The sequence below is a fragment of the Bemisia tabaci genome, chromosome 4, assembly GCF_918797505.1.
Source record: "Bemisia tabaci chromosome 4, PGI_BMITA_v3".
Classification (NCBI taxonomy): domain Eukaryota; kingdom Metazoa; phylum Arthropoda; class Insecta; order Hemiptera; family Aleyrodidae; genus Bemisia; species Bemisia tabaci.
The window spans coordinates 46128663-46147123 of record NC_092796.1 but is presented as its reverse complement, the minus strand read 5'-3'; the positions used below and the strand labels follow the sequence as shown (position 1 = coordinate 46147123).

The following is an 18461-nucleotide window of genomic DNA, read 5'->3' as shown; positions in this document are numbered from 1 at the left end:
GGAATTAATGCTGACCTGTGTTTTTGGAGGCTAAAATTTCTATCCGCCCGGACTCAAAAAGCGTCGTCGCTCCATAAAGCTGTTTACAAAAATGATGATATCTCGCAAACCAAAAGTTTCCCAGCGAGCTATAATATATCGATGGATGCGAAATCAAACGAACTATCGATTAGACAACTTTTTATTCAAATTTGAAGATAGCTTTTTTGGGTATTTGCGGATTTGTAAAATTAGTCGAATTAAAAAATCGAAAAATTGGCAACAATGCATGTTAAAATTAATGCGACATTAAATTGATGGTAATTTCCTAAAAGTGCGCAATTTTTAGAGAATTTTCGTTAAAACCGCAACTTCATAGCTCAATTTTAACGCCACTTACGGAATTTGCCTGTTTTCAACTTGGCAACGCTGTAGCGCGCGGGAAAAATTTCGGGTGAACTTGCCAATGCCGGAAAAAGGCGTGTCTTGTGATAGGGAACAACATATCCAACTCCGGGCAAAATCCAAGAGGGGGGTAAAATCGCCGATTTTGTATAACCCTCTTATCTAGCTCAAGCGGAAACGGTACTGGACAAGTTGTTGTTTCCCTTACAAAAAAACGTAACTAAATTTCAATGTTCCCTAATTTCCCTTCGCAAATTTCGTTTTTATCAGGAGAATCTTGGGCCTTTTTAACTGATTATCTCACTGATTTTTCCTCTGCTTCTATAAAAAATTCACAAAAATTTTCGACGAAAATGGTACACGTATATTTTAAAAAATTGAATTGATTGAGTTAATTCTGAAACCTTGAAATGGAGTTACGTGCCTTCGTCCGGGAAATGACAAAGTTTATCGTTCAAGGCTAGGTTGATCTGATTTCCTTACTTAGCTACATTTCCCACCGTTTCTAAGATTTCTAGCAGACCATGTTTTCAGAAAAAAGCCTTTACCCAGCGATTTGTATTTTAAATGTATACATATAGTGATACAAAGTTCTGGAACAAGCCCATTATCAAATGCTCTATCGTAACGCTCGTAGTAAACCCGATGGTCTCAGACCGTTAACAAAAGTCATATTATTATGACGAGAAGATTAGAATCAGTCACGCAGTGGTTGACGTTTTAATTTGACAATCTATATCGCCAATTCAAAACATTTTGTATTCACGGACCCTTGAAAGCAGAGTCGAAAATCTTCGTTGACGAAGTGTCAAGTGTGAGAGAATAGTCTTGACAGAGGTAGGAATGTTTACTACACGCTCGAATGACGAAGGCTAATCCATAATATTGACGCATAAGAAACCCCTTGCCCGGAAGGGCTTACCTCTAACTCCCCTCAAGTCATTTCCTTGGCGAACCCGAGGGTCAGTGAGAGATCAAAATGGGCCTGTTGCAAACTTTTGCTGGAGCAGAATGAAGAGTTGTTTCCTATAGATAATGCCTCAAAAATCACGATGAGCGCATCGGCAAAGTCTGAAATGCACTCATAACTTCACAATCTGCGTAAGAAATCTGCGTTATTTTGAGCTTCCCGCTTCAAAAACGATACTACTGCACAGGTGAACATTTTGTTAGAGGAGTCGCTCCATCGTCGGCAATATTCATCATGGCCGACGCTTGCGCAGTTCCTCGCGTAATTCGAGGAGAGTTCAAGGTCAATTAAGGCGGGCGAGGAAAATATGAACGTAAACACGCCGATTGTTATATGGTTTAATCCTGTTCAAGTGTTATCTCGTCCCATCACACGTGTTTTGGCGGACTGGCGTCGGCCATGATGAGTATTGTCGTCAATGGAACGACTCCTCTAACAAAATGTTCACCTGTACCGTAGTATCGTTTTCGAAGCGGGAAGCTCAAAAAACCGCAAATTTCTTACGCAGATTGTGAAGTTATGAGTGCATTTCAGACTTTGCCGATGCGCTCATCGTGATTTTTGAGGCATTATCTGTAGGAAACAACTCTTAGTTTTGCTCTAGCAAAAGTTTGCAACAGGCCCATTGACCAAAACCTGGAGATATTATGCCTACGATACATTAAAATACATTTTCATCTTAGAGAAGGTCTGGCTGATGTTCATCAGTTGCTTTAACTTTCCCATTCTTTGTTGGTGCGGACCTCATAACACAGCGGAAGATATCGCACTTTTCACAGGTACCTATATAAGGTGATCCAGCATTAAACGGTCAGACTGCAGGAGCGCATTCTATGGGCCGAAATAAGATTTTTTTTTTTTGCTGCATAAAGTTTCCTCCAAAAGTTTCCCCAGTCGGAGCTATGCCCCCCCCGCCCCCTCCAAAAAAATTATTTCGGAAAGCAGATAGTTTCTCCTAAATTTTGGCAACGGTTGTGAACTAAATCTCATGGAAATTTGTTTCACCCTGTAATTTTATGCCGTAAATTCATCAACGATCTAAAAAAATCGAAATCTCAATTTAAAGAGGGATTCGGGGGTGTTTCGGCTTCCGCAGTCTGGCCGTTTAACCCTGGATCACCCTATATATAAGAGGCTCGCGCCGGATGTTGAATTTTGTGACGCATCCATTTGATCTATTTGCTTTGATGCTCGGTCCACTGATTTCGGAGACCTGTGATTGTATTCGGACCGAGTTATATCAGCTATCGCCAAATCTCGCACTTAAACCGTTGTAAATTCCATGTCTGGTTCACCGGAGCGGGAGGGGGGGGGGGGCGGCGTGGCGCTGAATGCATAACCCAATAAATCGGTGGAGTAGATGGAGTAGCGAATTAAATTGCACCATTTGTGATAGACCCCGCGCCCGCGGTCAGGCGCCGAGTGTATACATTTGAATAATGGACTTGGGAGCGCAGACCATTAGCTGGAGGCAACCAGGCTCCCTTCACGCAATAAAGCATCTTTTGTCGAATGATGAATATCAAATATGTTCCTCCCACATGACTCTCTTTTCGACCTCAAACTTGGCCGCATCCATGTTTACAACTTTGAACTTCCGCGTCTTGGATGAGTGGGGGTCAGTTCATGTGTTGGCATGACTCGCAAACCACTCGTATGCATATTTTCGATCCACTCTCAGCAACAGTTAAAGTGCATTCAATTTTGACTTTGTAACCCTAGCTTTAAAAGATAGGTGAGGAACGCAAAGAATCTCGTGAAGTCTATTGTTATGAAGTTAATTTTTACGATTCACTTTAGATGATAAGTATTAGCTCATGAGCTTAACACCTCCAAACTCATCAATTAATTTGGAAACGGTTTTAGTCTGACTTAGGACTTCGCGGGGGCCTCTAGTTCTCTAATAGATTGGTATAGAACAGGTTCCAATAATGCCTTTAATGACAAAAAACACTTGTTTAAAAGTCACAGACAAGTTGGGTTCCTATGTGGTGGTAGTCAAAGAATTCACAATAGAGGTCTAAACCCTTCAAAAATGGACGCATTACCCTTTCAGAATTTCGGGGCGTTAACTCATTGACAATTTTTTTTCATGATTAAGAGTAATAATGGCTAATCTGGTTTTTTTCCGTCGTTTTTTTCTATAAACTAACGCAGATCGCCAGACACTGAGTCGCGGATGGACGCCTCATCGGTGTCATGAATAACAATGTGGCACCGGTGGGACTAATCATTACCGAATGCAAATACGACGACCAGGGGTAATTAAGGGCTCAAAACTTGCGGAAAACGGTCGACAGATGTGTTACCCCTGCCACGCTTGCAACTGGCTCAGAGTCGAGTTACATAACTACATAAATTTCCATTTAGTACATAATTATTCAGCTGAGATCGTCCTGCATTTAACGTTGCCAGGTATGGTATACCTGTGTTTCCTCCGTCTTATTCAAGAGCATTTAGGTATACTAAATCGATGCCTTGGTTGTTTTTTTTCTTCTTCGTACGGAGAAGCTTTTCCAGCGGTATTATTCTTTCTGGGATCGGAATCAATTTTGTTCAATGCAGTGAAGTGAAACTTGTGATAGAAACGAGAAAAACCTTCCCTCAAATCTAAATTGAAACTGAAAAGATGAGGGTGTATAGAAAGGGGTCCAATCTTAGAGCAGATGATAAAAACTAGACATACCGTGGAAAGTCTCTGACACCGGTGAAGAGAATTCTCAGGGCCCTCTTCAAAAGTCTTTTTTTTATTTCGGGATAACCAAATTTTAGTTGGCATCGCCGAATTCAGGCAAGAAGAAATATGAAGAAATACGGTATAATGAGCAAATGGAAAAGTGCCCCTTACTAGAGCTAGAAATTTTCCCTAGCACTGCTTGATATAAATCATGATTTTTGAATTTTTTCTTTGTGGTCAAGTATCATAGTTCTAAATCCCAGTTTCCACGCTGAACTCGGCACCTCAGTGTTGAATACCGCGAAAACGAGACGCAGCGGGGCTCCGGGGAGAGGGGCGGAATAATCGGTGTTGAATATGCAACGATTATGCCCGTTTAATTATCGCATGTATTTCCTTAAACGATTCGAGCGCAGTTACATATACTTAGCCGTAATACACATTACACTTCGAACACCCAACCCTGCACGCTAACTGTAGCTCCGCGCACCGTGAAAGAGGAAATCGGTTCATGCCCGCAGTTTTAGCCTGCCAGACCGAGGAGAATTTTCTCCCCCCTGCCGCGCCCGGCCCCGCTGGGCTCCCGTGAGGAGAGCGGTGGTCATTTTTGCGAAACAACGGATTATGAATTATGAGATACGAACTCAGATTATTCGGGCCCGATCGTAATGATAATCGCGCGTTTTTCAAGCACGATTATCGCCCGACCATCGGAGTTCTGCGAAAATACACAGCACACTTTACACCAGTGTGCCTTAAAATTGAAAATTTGGTGTTTTTATGTGGGATAACTTTATTCTCTCTTCCAAGAAAAAACAATCTAATTCCGCGGTCGACCTCTTTCTGCCGTGCTAGTATATCCTGCTGCTGTGTGATGGTCAAACAATGAATTAGCTATTACGAAAAATTACTTTTGAAAAGTGAGAAATCCATCGTGATAAATGTCGTCGCTATCCTGTTGTAAATAAACATTTCTGTTAGAATTCAATAAGATATTGAGAATTTGAACTTCACCGTTCCTCACAGGTCGAAGACTTCGTTTGAAAACCCACTACGTTAAACTAACGAAAATACACATAATACTTTGTTTACAGTAAAATTCATAGAACGCCATGATAAATAAAACTATCGTAGTCGCAGGGATTACAAACTCTTACGGCAGATGATATTTGTTTCGTTGAGAACTTAGGTCACTTTTTTTAACTATAAAGTTCCTGATATCCGAACTAAGAGGAAATCCCGATCACCGATGAAATCCCAAGGATTAAACTCTGGTTTAATGTAGTCAAACGGAATGAAACACACGACATGCTAGCCAACCCTGATGAAAATATTTGTGTTCTTGTGTTACTTTTGGTTAATATGGGAAGTGAAACACAAACCAACGCAATTTTGTGTTGATTTTGGTGCAGTTTGCGGTGAATTTAGCGCAGAAAACAATTTAGTTACTGGAAAAACGCTTTCCTCCGATTCCGACGTTGATATATTCACCACTCGTTATTCGGACGTATTTCTATCAAACGGAACTATCTGCATTATGATGTGAGCCCTGTTATGCACATATTATTATGGCGTCTGAGGGCTCATGTCTAAATGCACATAGTTCCGTTTGGCAGAAATACGTCCATTTATGAAAGTTCTTCATGAAAACTAGCTGGCATTTTCTCTTTAAATTGTCAATTAAAGGCTAGGGTTATTTTGTGTTTAACTTCCCGTGGTAACCAAACTTTAGTGGAGAAATTTCTCTCTGTGAAGGGACAGATTTTTTCAAGCGTAAAATTAGTTGCAACAGTTTTCTTATTTTTTTTTTTTTTTTTTTTTTTTTTTTTTTTTTTTTTTTTTGTTTGTGTTTGAGACAGTAGGTAATACTTGCATGACTCATGGAACGACCTCAAGCCTAAGAAGAGCCCGGATTTCCCCGACCAATTAAGTCCGGACAAACGAAAACAAACAGGCCGAGCTGGAGGGGAAAAAATGCCCGGAGCATGTTTTTGTGCAGGTGTAAACGGCTCTAAATGAAATTTCCGGCGGCTAATTACCCAGTCGGCCGACGGTGGTGGCGACGGTGGAGTCCTGGCGGGGTCCTGCAGCGAGCCGTCGCGGCTTTAACATAATACACTTGAATCTAGGCTTTCATGTGTACTTTGCTCCCTTATCAGTGATGAATTGTTTCCTAGTGGAATTATAAGCTGCACCTTTTGCTGCCCAGCTCAGAGTCTTTATTAGTGGACCCCGCATTTCGCTCTGGCCGTCGCGCGCACGCAAACGCTGCTCAGGTCCTTTGCATTGTTGCCGGGCATGGGGAGGAAATCCCAGTTTTCTCCGTCGTTGAAATCGATAGGCAAAGCTATAGACAAAAAGGATATGGAGGGATCCTATTCTGCCGTGCTATGGAAGAACGCCGTATAAACATTCGAGAGTTGCCAAATTTCCTCCGATAAAATGTTTATTTTTGAGGAAAATTATGATTGTTCTTCCTTGAAATTTTCAGAGGGTTCAGATCAAATTGCGTGCAAAATTGTCTGAGAAATTGATAGACAAATATTAAGCAAATTTCTTGAAAATTAGTGATTGGCTAGGAGAAATTTGGCAACGCCTGAAGGCTCATACGGCGTTTTTCCTTAGCACGACACTAAGGTGGAAGCGGGTGATTGCAGTGGACATAGGAGGTGGTTAATAGACTGACTAATGCAACCCACAATAAACCGTACAGTTTAATCCATCATTTAACCCCTTAGTCTAAACGAACCACTTATTTTAACCAATAGGATCGCTCTTCCTATGTCTTCTTTGTCTATCTATTTCAATAATCAGGCAGCTGTTATGGATAATGTTTTAAGTCTGAAAGATTTCATATTTATTTTGCCTGCATCTCTCCAACTTATAAGCCGCGTTTCTTAGTTCCATAATTAGTCAGCGTGATATTTCTTTTCCTGAAACCGATCTATTTTCAAGATTCTGAAAGTATTTTAATGCTGAACCTATAATTTGATGATTTTTTAAGCAAATGAGAAAGTTGAATGGATTCATGGTTAGTTTATCAGGACCAAAGACTGAAAAGGAAGTGTATTTAAACAACGAGAAAGGTCTTTGATAATTTTCTCTAAAATGATGTATGCCTATGAATATATCACACCAGGGAATGTTTAATCTCTATAAATTGCGTAGAAAATCTAGGTATATTGTTTTACTTCATGTGTTATTGTTTATTCTTTTTATTAAACTATTTTGAGAAGTTCACGATTTACCTAAGGTATCCCGACATTTCTAATGGGAAGTGAAATCAAAGTGTTTTTCTATCTTGATATTTTACGTCAGTAAATATATCATTTTGATCTCATTAATAACTTGATATGATCATGATTTAGTGATCATATTTTTCGAGTGATTCACTGTTTTCGAGATTGGAAGTACGATTTCAATCTCAAATATGCGTGATACCTCATTTTGCTTCGTGACACGGAACTTTTCAGCTTTCAGAGAGAATTTTCAACCATCACTGAACGAAATGACGATCGAAATTCCCGTCAGTTGAAGCTTTTTTCCCTAGATTTTTAACCCTAAAAGCCTGAAATTGACGCACTTTAAAGCGGAAAAATATGTAGGAACTGGAAGAATATCTGTTCAACTGTGACTGTTTGACTAATGGAAATTTTTATCACGAGCCATAACTATTGTTTCCGCAGTCGGTCGTTAGCTTTTTATCCCATTTAGATTTTTTCCAGCCCTTCCCCCCTCCCGCTTTACATCGTTTTTACTTCGGGGATAGGCTCTGAAATTCCGCAGGTTTTTCCTCGTCACGCATCAAAATTACCTTCTGGTCGTCGATGTAAATTTCGCCTCGGCAGGAGTAAAATCTCGCAAATAGCCTATCTAGATTTTTCTGTCATCCTGCGAATGATTCAGGAACTTTTTACTAAGCTTGAAAAACGGATACAAGTCAGCTTGGTGGAGAGACCATCATCGTTGCTGGTCAAATGGAAGCTGGATTTTCAATCGTTTTGTTATTTTGCATCCTCGCATGGCCGAGCTGTATCTCGCATCTAGAATTTTAGAGCCTGTGTTCTCCGGTAAGAAGAGTTTTGAGTGTTCATACTACGACGCTCATTGTACTGATCTCAGCGCGCGACTCGCTGTGCACTCTAACATGCTCTTAACAGCAATTGAGGAGCTTTCCGGAAAAAGGGCACATAGCAAAAAAATTGCGTTTGAAAAAAATGAATTTGAAGTTTTGATCATTACTCTATGGCCGCTAACAGTGACTCGCGTTCGAAATCGGTAGTCCAAGCTGCGATGAAAGGTACCATCAGTGGCCAGAATTAATGATGGAACCTTAACATGCATTTTTCTCAAACACTATATTTTGCTATGTGCCCTTTTTCGGGAAAGCTCCTCTATTGTAATAAATACTGTCCGCCGCTAGACACTCATTGTCATTATTTTCGTATTCTCTTGGAAATTAAGATAGAATCGCTCCTCTTACCGCAGTAGGTCAATGTCCCTAAATTATTTGTTTTTAATGTGTTCTTATTAAATTGTATTTATTATTTATTTATTTAAAATATAAAAACATTAATATCCTAAAATACTGTCCATTTTTGATCCGGCGTTGGTTTTAAATGATCGTTGATAACTTAACTAAACATTTTACAATTCCTCTCATCAGGGCGCAAAAGGAACTTTTTTATTTTTCGATTACGAAATTCTTTCGCGCAACTGACATGAAATTCTAGTTCTATCGTCATTAGATTTGGAGAAATGGCGAAGCTTGTATTTCATTCTTCTCTCAGCTCATGCCGCATTTAAGCTCTCTTGATGTTTCAGATTCAAAATGAAGATAAAAATCTCATCGCATCGATGAAGATCGTTTGTCGATCAAATTTTAGGGTGAATTTTTAGCAAAATTATTATGAATGAATCAATTTGATTGAAGCCCATTTATATTTCATCACCTATAAGAGAGATGAATTTTTGGTCTTCTTCAAGGAACATTTTGGCGTACGTGAAATAAATAACTGATTCTCTTTTACTCATTTTCTCCCGTCCTCTAAAGCAGAGCCTATCTCTCCATCTCGAATCTCATTCGATTTTTTTTCTTTTCAGCAAAAAAAAACAAAAAAAAACTCACAATGTAAAATGTAATCTCGCACATAATTTTGGATCTATAAATGGTCATGTAGGTTCAAGGTTTTCTCTCCATTACGGTTAAAATTGGTTTCTAGCACACAGCTAGCGTATTTCTCGGAAGAGTAGCTGTACGTTTTAGAATTGCAGTAGCAGATTTAAAATCACAGGGAAAATAGTGTACAAAGGTTGGAATGAAAAAACCGTTTAACTTCGCAAACCTGTCGCACTGGACCAATTTAGTCTCGCCTTTTTCTGCGAAATGAGCAAGTTTTGAATAGCGTAAAAAAATTCGCACGCCGATTACCGCTGGTTTCTAGGAAAAATGTCCCGTTTAAAAAGTTTTCTTGTGTCTCTCACGTAATTGCTTGTGTGTCTGCGACCTCAATTATTATCTCCTTGAAATAGATCGCACGTCGACGCTTTCTGCTTCGCAGTTGAATTGTTAGAGAGGTTCGTCTGGCAACAACCTTGGATCAATAATTCTCCCGTTTTGCCTTATTTTTATTTAACTGCCCGTTTAACGTGAGTAATTAACCCCCGTGTCGTTAAGCTTTTTGCATCCTTAAAGGTTATGTTTTAGATTCGCCTTTCGTGGCCGATTATGAGCATTAAAAGGGCGATTACCTCCCTTTATTTCTATTCGAACCTCGCAGGGTGCACAAACTGTATTTCCTTCACCCATTTACGCTTTACCTCAGAAAGTACCATTTAATGGTTTATTTATTTTTTATAGTACTTATTTTTTTATTTTTGCAAAAATGATAAAAGACTAAATGACTATCAATCGAGAAATCATGGTTCGGTCTTTTTTCGGCTAATACAACAAGAATAGAAATAACGAGGAACAAAATTTTTCCAGGCAGAAAAATCCATAAGTATTTAAAAATCTACAGGGCAGATAAATAAATCTGCAAAAATGTTAAAGTAAAGCTCTTTACCGTAACAAAATCATTGAAATAATAAAGAGTTATAACAATCAGTCTATTGCATTAATTGATGATATTATAATATGTATTTATGTATTATTTAATTACAAATTATAATTTCTAATGTATATCATTAAATTATTACTTTAGCATGAAGTTTTCTCCCGTTTCACAATAGTTTTATTTTTATCCTGTCGGTTTTAAAGTTACCTTCATTCATCTCCCATTCCGGTCTGGTTTTTTTCATTGATTATGATCGCAAATAACGTAGTTTTTCTTACCTCACAAAGATCACGTTAAAATAATGTGCCCATAACTTTTTAAAGCCCTATTTTTCTAAATATAGATTTCTCAACTTTTTATTTAATTATTCTTTCTTCTTTTGACTCTGAATGGAATAGTTGGTTTTGAATAATGGTTGTCCCTTTCAATGAAATGATCAGATCGAAAGATCAATGATGAATAAGTGCATCAATATAGAGTTTGTATTGCAAATGAGCAGTGTTTCCGTAAATGCAACCTATCCTTGACGTGAATGAGTTGTTTTCTGTTAGTATTGTATTACAGTATTTGTTTTATGTTTTTTTTTTCGCGGTTTTTTTTAGTAGTCTGACACTCATAGGGCGATTTTCGCGTTTTAAGAAAGATTCCCTATGATTTTTTCCCCCTCTTCCAATAATATTATTCCCTGTGTAATCGTCTGAGTTTTTTCTACCGTTAGATAGAGGATATGATAATGCTAAATGAGAAAGACATTAAATAACAAATAGCTTCCGCAGGGATACATTCCACTTGAATTAAAAGAAATACTGATAAAACCACCCTATATTTAATCTTAATGCCAACTAAATACGTCGAAATTTTAGGTTGATTCGATCACTTTTTCTCAGAAATGAAGTATCCTCTTTTATCCGGTGTACCCGAAAACCAGGTTTTTTTTTTTTTTTTTTTTTTTTTTTTTTTAGTGCTTTCATTTGCGGCAAACAAACCCTCAAAAGGGATTGATTCTTCACTTCAGGAACAATATTTACATGAAATCGCCCTTGCGAATATTTCCTCTTGAACCAAAAACGAATTTTCTTGAGTCGTGCTCATGTCTGCTGGATGTAAGATAATTTTCATAAAAGCATCTGCATCTTTTCTGCTGGATTCACGATAATTCATTTTCGGCATCAAATTCAAGTACATTTTTAAAAAATAGTTTCAATTTTTTATAGCAATCAACGCTGTAATATAATCCTCCTACTTCGTTATATTACTGCTTAAATCACGTTACTTTTTCTCTAGTGCAACATTTCAATATTATTCCTTCAAGAGATGGATTTTCAATTATTTCTGTCCAAATTTCGACAATCCCGCCCTCTTGAGCACAGAAGAGAAAACTTCTTGGATTCATCGCGAAGGAATATATTTTCTGGAATCGAGTATGATCCTACTTATTTTAATCTACTTTTTTGCCCAGCCGAAGCATTCTGCCTTGATTCTGCAAATATTCACCTTAAATTAAGATCGAGAACGAAAAATCTTCGCGTCCAGTCTAATAATCATCATACTCGAGCCAAGGAAATTGTTCAGGACAATTTGTCACCATCTGGCCAAATTATCACAAGCGCGTTGCAACGTTTCAAAATTTCCGCGTATAATTAATTTTTTGCAGAGAAATCGTTCAATTGAGCTGTCCGAAAATTTCATTGAATTTTCTCCGTGTTGCTGATAAAATTCAGTGGAATTTTCAATCAGGTTCAACCAACAATTTCTCTGTATCAAAATAGAATGGCGGCGGAGATATTGAAACGTCGCATGGCGCTTGTGATACTTTGGCCGGAAGGTAACGAATTCCTCACTGGAAAAAAAAACACACATTGGATCTAGAGTCCAGACTCTTGGAAACATTGATAAAAAAAGGACTCTTGATTCGATCAGATTTAAGCTTAAATCAAAAGGAAATCCGCTCAAATTAGGAGGCTTGGTTCTTGATTTAAGCTTAAATCTGATTGAATCAAGAGTACTTTTTCTTATCGTTTTTTTTTTAAGAGTCTGGACTGTAGATCCAATAAGTTTTTTTTTTTCCAGTGCTCCCAGTTTTTCTGTAAATCCGGAAATGTGGAAAGCTCTAAAGCCCCGGATAGACGATCAAATTTCCGAAGCAATGCCGATCAAAGTAGACATGCCGATGACTGATGGTCACAATCTACCATCAAATTTCGACGGGCCGCACTATTTTGTTCAAAGTAAGATCAGAATGGAGTGCCACCATTCATCATTTGCTGCCTCAGGAAACATTTCTGCCAAGTTTTCATTTTATAACTAAGCAAATTAATGAGATAAAGACTGATGACTCCCGACACTTTGATGGTAATTGGTTCGGGAATTTGATCGTCTATCGAGACCTCAAGAATATTTGATTATGGACTCACCGTTGGAGCAGACAGAGGAGGTTTCGCCGGGGAGTCCGGAATCCGTGCCGGATTCGTGGTCGTCGCTGAGCTCGGAGTCGGTGCGGCAGTGGAGGGACAGGTCCCTGGGCCCATCCGAGGTGGGCGAGGGGGAGGGCGGGTTGGCCAGGATATCGGTGATCATGAAGCGCGAGCGGTGCGCCAGGGATTGCGACCGGGGCATCCCGCCGGGGGTCCCCGTTCCGGGCCCCGTGCCCCCCGAAATCGCGTGCACCGTCATGAGACCCCGCTCGTCCGGGCCCACCGCCCCCACAGCACCGGCTAGTTTGGCCACAATTTTCGGCGGCTCGCCGACCAGAAGGCTCCACGAAAGTTCACGCGGAAAACTCTCCACGCGCTCGACTAAAATTTTGAAGGCGAGCTTAGACCCTTCGAGAAACTTTCAAGTCTTACAGTAATTGTTCACTGTCACCTTCTCAGGTTTCTACCTTATTTTTATATACGTATTTCTTTAAAAAAATCGCGGAATTAGGTGGCTTAAAGATTCTCCGCGACGCACTTGAAACTTACGAAACAGTCCGCTGCGAGGTGTATAATTGATGCACGGTTGCTACCACCAGTTTTCGGATATTAATCCTTGTTTCCGAGTTAACCATTTGAAATTAAGTACAACAAATTCACGCAACTTTTAATTGGGTTAAATTTTTTAGGTAATGCAAATAATTTGTCAATTCTTCGATTTCAACGAGTATCACTACAAATCAGAGTCAGAATTCTGCAGTTTTCACCAGTCGCGATCAGTTAAGCGCAGGCCACATCAACACTGAATAATCCCTCGGCGGCTGAAATCACTGAAGTAGGCTTTATTCACGAGTAATCATTCATTATCCTTTACGTTTTTCTCTGTTTGTCTTCCTCCTGTTCGTTTATCACAGTTTCACTTCCATTCACTGATATCCAATTAGCTTGCAACTTTTCGGCTGTTGCGGATGACTATTAAGCACACCAACACAGTTTAAAAAAAAACAATTCGCGAACGTGAAGACCCGGAGAAAGGCTTTTTATAAAACTTAGTTTCTTATAATTTTTTTTATTTTATTCTATCACACAAATGACACAGAACCGAGGAACTCAAAGCGGAAAAGTCGGTGACCACTTTAAAACGAGATCGAAAATCTGAAAAGCCGGAAAAGCGACGGCACAATGCGAACGTGTTGCTGAGAAGAAAAGAAATCAATTGGAGTAACCGATGGGTAGAGTAGCCGGCTGTGTCGAGGACCAACAATAGCGTCGCACTGACTGAGGGGCCCCGGTCGCGGCGGAGCGCGCGGGAAGCGCCCGCAAAAAACGCACCTCCCGCCATGGCCGCGGCCCGCCCCCCGCCCCGGGGACCAATCCGAGCGCCGAATCCGTCGGCCCAGGCCAATCACACTCGGCCCCGATTGTTAAGCGATTCCTTTCTCGTCCCTCTTTAAGCCCGATCAGAATCAAACCCGGCCACTTTGTATTTACTTTATCTCCCGGCTCTAAACTCATTTTGAACTTGTTCTCACCCCCTCTCCCTCCTCTTGATTGGCTGTTGGTTTGGTTCAAGTGCGCTCTTAACTGTTTTAACATTTTTACACCTTTTTTTCTCCCCTCGCTCTTGCCACGGTCGTGTTGCTTCGCGAATGGACCGTCAATGCAATATCGTTTCAAGGGCTGGTTTTACTATAAAATATCCCCATTTCCAGCCTGCATGTGCATTTTGATCCTGTTATTTGAGAAACGCGTATCCGAATTTCCGATATTGCAAATTTTATTTTTTCCAAAGGATGGTCGGCAATATCAACCCTTTCAATCCCGCATATCTCGACTGAGATACTTCTGAAACATAATTTCGAACTGCAATAGTGTAAATCTCCGTCCAAGTTGATTCTCTCTCAGGAATACCAATCCACGAATTCCTTCCCAATGTTAATTTCAAGACTGCTTTTGAAGTGTATGTAAAGGAATGTTATCCGGAAAAAAGAAAATACATTTTTTCCGCGCATTTTCACTGGTACTCCCTCTTTTTCTTTCTTTTTTCTGCAGATGACCAGCCTCGTTTTTTTCATAATGTTTTAATCATTTATATGCGTTGATGTACTGAACTCAATACCTGGATAATTACTCGGAGAAAAGCTTTAACATTTAGGTTGTTAACATGTTTGTATTCTTGCGAAATTAGTTGAAATGAGAGTGAAAAATTCCTTTTGAAACGGTCCCAATGACGATTTGCTGTATCATAGTCATTATGTGTCTTGTTGGAGCTTACTAACTTTTGTAACTTTTTATGACCAAATGTTCCGCACGTTGTCACCATTACTTTTATCATTTGCTTTAATTCTTTCCTCTTGCAGAATTCTGCAAATGTGTGTCAAATTGTATATCAGCCTGAGTATTTGGGACTCAAAAATAGGAAAAAAAAAAAAAAAAACGGCAGCATAGGTATGATAGTTTGAAAATTGTATGCTGGACGGGTATTTGGTCGTGTTTTCCATGAAATATTTGTTCGTTTCCATTTATGTTTGTGTGCAATATCAGTACGACGATAAATAAAATACGTTTCCATCTGTAATTTATTCCTCGCCGATTTAAATTTTTCGATCACTTTATTTTTTGCGTCGGAACAAGTTAGAAAAAAAGTGAGTGAAGTATTAAGCCGCTGCAGCTATGAATAAACCATTTGAGTGCGGCCGAAATGCTTCGAGCAACTATTACTGCTCCCAAGCCGCTCATATTGCCTATCGAAATATTGAAGGCGAACTGGTTTGAACCAGTGAGAAATAGTGTAAGTGGAGTATTGATCCACTAATGCTACAAATAAAGCGGAGCTCACCAATGTGCAATTTAGGTCCCTGTGGACTCACAAGTATTCAAAACACTCAGTGTCCAATATTTCAAAAAAACAATCTTTATTTGTCCGATAAAGTAACTGTATCTTGCTCGGCAAAGTTACACCTCTACCGCTCACAAATTCTCGCACATCAAGAAAAATTCAGCATTCAAAGGAAATTCTTCAGTAAACAAACGCACTAAATTAATTAATTGAAAACCAGATCATGATGAGACTTGAGCAGACTGGTTCCTTCGACAGCTGGAGCAAGGTTGAATTGACAAGAATGCAGACACTGTTCAATCACCTACGGGTTAAATTTAAAAATATTCCGTCTGTCCGCAATATTCTGCAATGCATTTTAAAGAATCAAAACAAATCGTGCTACTGCAGCTTTTCTTTCCCTAAGTGAAGAAAGGTTCCAAGAATATAAACCAATGAACTTCCAGAAAAACTCCCAACCTTCTCACCTTATTGCAAGCGCTATAGCTGCGAGAACATAATATGTAACCTAGAGAGTAGTTTTCTTTCTTTTCAATTCTGCGAAAAAGAATTTGCTTGTATTGCAAGAGATGGATCCATTAGTCTCTTCAAACTCACCGTCCTTTGATACGACGCGCATATTCCTAGTGACTCAAGCGTGTCAATCATCGCGAGAACTAAATTTTTTAAAAAATAAATGAGAGAACCCCAAGTTTAATGGCAGATATAAATGATTTCGGCCGTGCCGTCGATATGATGCAATGAGCGAAACTTAAAATTTTTCCCTCCTAGAACCTTATCTCCTTTTTTGTGTTTCACAATGACAGTCTTCAAAAATGTTTGAAGACTTTCAAGGACTTCCGATCGAACATTCATTAGGAAATTATGGATGGGATGTCGATTTTTCGTAGATTTTGGAGCGAATATCTTGAGTAATTATTTTTTTTAAAATTATTATTCATTTCCTCAAAAGACCATATGAAATTTACGAGAAAGAAATTCACTAGGAATGCTCAATGCAACTGATACAACTGATAGGTTGAATACATTAAACAATATCATAGTCGAAAAGAAAACAATTAAAATTAGTACATGTAAACAGCAAGAAGATGGTAACATAATAAAGAAAAAGCTCAGGCAATATGGAGGAAAACCGGATTGACGCACCGCGGTATTTCGACAGGGATGGATGGGGGGTTGATATTCAATTGTTTTTATCAGAAGAACTTCACGGACATAGATGGCTTCGACTGTACAAATAGCTTTCGTTCCTCGTGTTCATCGCTAGATTTATTTGAGAAAAATGTGTTCGAAAGGACTTGAAAACCAGTATTTCTGAAAGAAACTACAGGGGACCATTTCCAAGATTTTGATGTAATAGTGTCACCTCCATAATTTTTCATCAACTCATTTTTCACAGTTCTTAAATCAGGTTTATAATCTCCCTTTATTTCGCCCATCAAGTCTGCCAACATGAATTGACCCTCGCTTGAGTTTAAGCCTAAGGCCCCCAGGCCTAAGGGTTAAGTCCATAGGCGGCTAGCTCTTAGGGGAAACTTCGTCCTACACTGAAACGCCCAGACACACGGATCAACTTTTCTTCCAATTTCATTGGATGACAATGTTTACTATGTAATTCAAAAAGGAAACAATTCTATTTCGTAGGGTTGGAGAAAAAGTTGGATGAAAAGTTGAACCCTGAAAATTGGGCGTATCATAGAACCACAGAGGAGGGAGCTCGGAGCTCTTGGTTTTACTTGATTTTCGGGACCGATTACGAAGATCCATCTCATGGTGCAAATGTACCTCACAGAAGTGAGGATCTATCGAGGGCAATGTTTACGACCGCAATCAATGATCTACTTCAATATGACAAATTCTGCACAAGGGATGATATTTTTTATTTCAACAACGATTCTATCTACGTTGCAAATCATTGCTCGAGGGAAAATTTAAGATGACCCCCGTTGTTCCGAAGTAAAAGAAATTTGGCATACCCGAAAGATTTTTTGAAAAATGTCATCATCTCTTTATGTACCTTCGATAATTTTAATAAGTATCCGACGATGCGGGTTTATGCCAAGGTTTAGGTTCCCCCTACGAGTAATTATTGTTTTATTCCCGGGCGTCTGACAACACAGGGTAATAGGAGCCTCGGCGTGGGTTCCCAATGGTGGCCGGTGCACGATCACCGACAGAACGGACCAATCACGGCTCGGACAGCGGCCAGCGCCCGCGATTATAATCATCCAGGGATCACGTACGTAAAGCGCTGCGCTTTGGAGCCCGAGAAAACAAGCTGCCCATACTTACACAAATCAGTCGTCAGTGCTGATTAGCGAACGCCGATCGAAGCGCTAAGATTACAGTAATGGTTCATCGATGGAGCTCTTGCTATCGGGTGCCCAGAAATGTATCCTACATTTTACTTTGGAAATGCTCCATTCTTTCCGCCGATATTTTTGTAGGTGATCGAGCCCAAGAAATCCGAATTTTAGGATTATATCGTCTCCAGAGGCTTCTCCACTGGGGTGCAGAGGGCATCATCCCACTCTGATTGAATTTACAAGTTCAGGGTCTATCCTGTATCTCATCAGAGGAGCCTCTAGGGACGAAAAAACCCGTCAAATTCGGATTCCTTGGGGTTGAATACCCACGATTTTTTTTTTTTTTTCTTTTTTCTGGGCTTCCTCTTCAATTTTGCGAACTTGCATGTTTTGAAAAAAGGCTCGATCAACTGCCTTTAGAGGTCAGTATTTCGGACGCGGATGGATCGATTTTGGATTTCATAGTGTCGATATAATAAGTTAAAATTTTCCATACTTTCTGCTACCGACGAACAAATTTCACATTTTTGACACAAACCCCGACCTTTAAAGTATGGACCTCCAACCGACTTTTAAAGTATGGAGTCGATTTCAGAGAAAACCAGTGGCACCATCTTGTTTCTCGCGAACTTTTACATAAGAATCAATAGTCAAATCGCAAATTCCTCACACATCCATAATGTCCATTACTGTGGGTGTATTTATACTTATTTGAGGGGCTTGATTGCAGTTTTTGAAAAAATGTATGTATTAATTATTCAAAGTATGTAACTAATCTTAATGCAAATTCTGTGAAAAATTCGCTCTCTAACTCG

General features: G+C 39.5%; 1 protein-coding gene across 1 annotated transcript in view; it reads right to left on the bottom strand.

The window, feature by feature from the left end:
* LOC109035033 (homeobox protein B-H1) overlaps positions 1-16706 on the bottom strand; it is an 82755-nt gene extending 66049 nt beyond the window's left edge. The window contains exon 1 of the mRNA XM_019048499.2: positions 12502-16706. Coding sequence (XP_018904044.1) covers positions 12502-12760 — 259 coding nt within the window. The 5' untranslated portion in view covers positions 12761-16706. The remainder of the gene's footprint in view (positions 1-12501) is intronic.
* Between the last annotated feature and the right edge of the window lie 1755 nt (positions 16707-18461).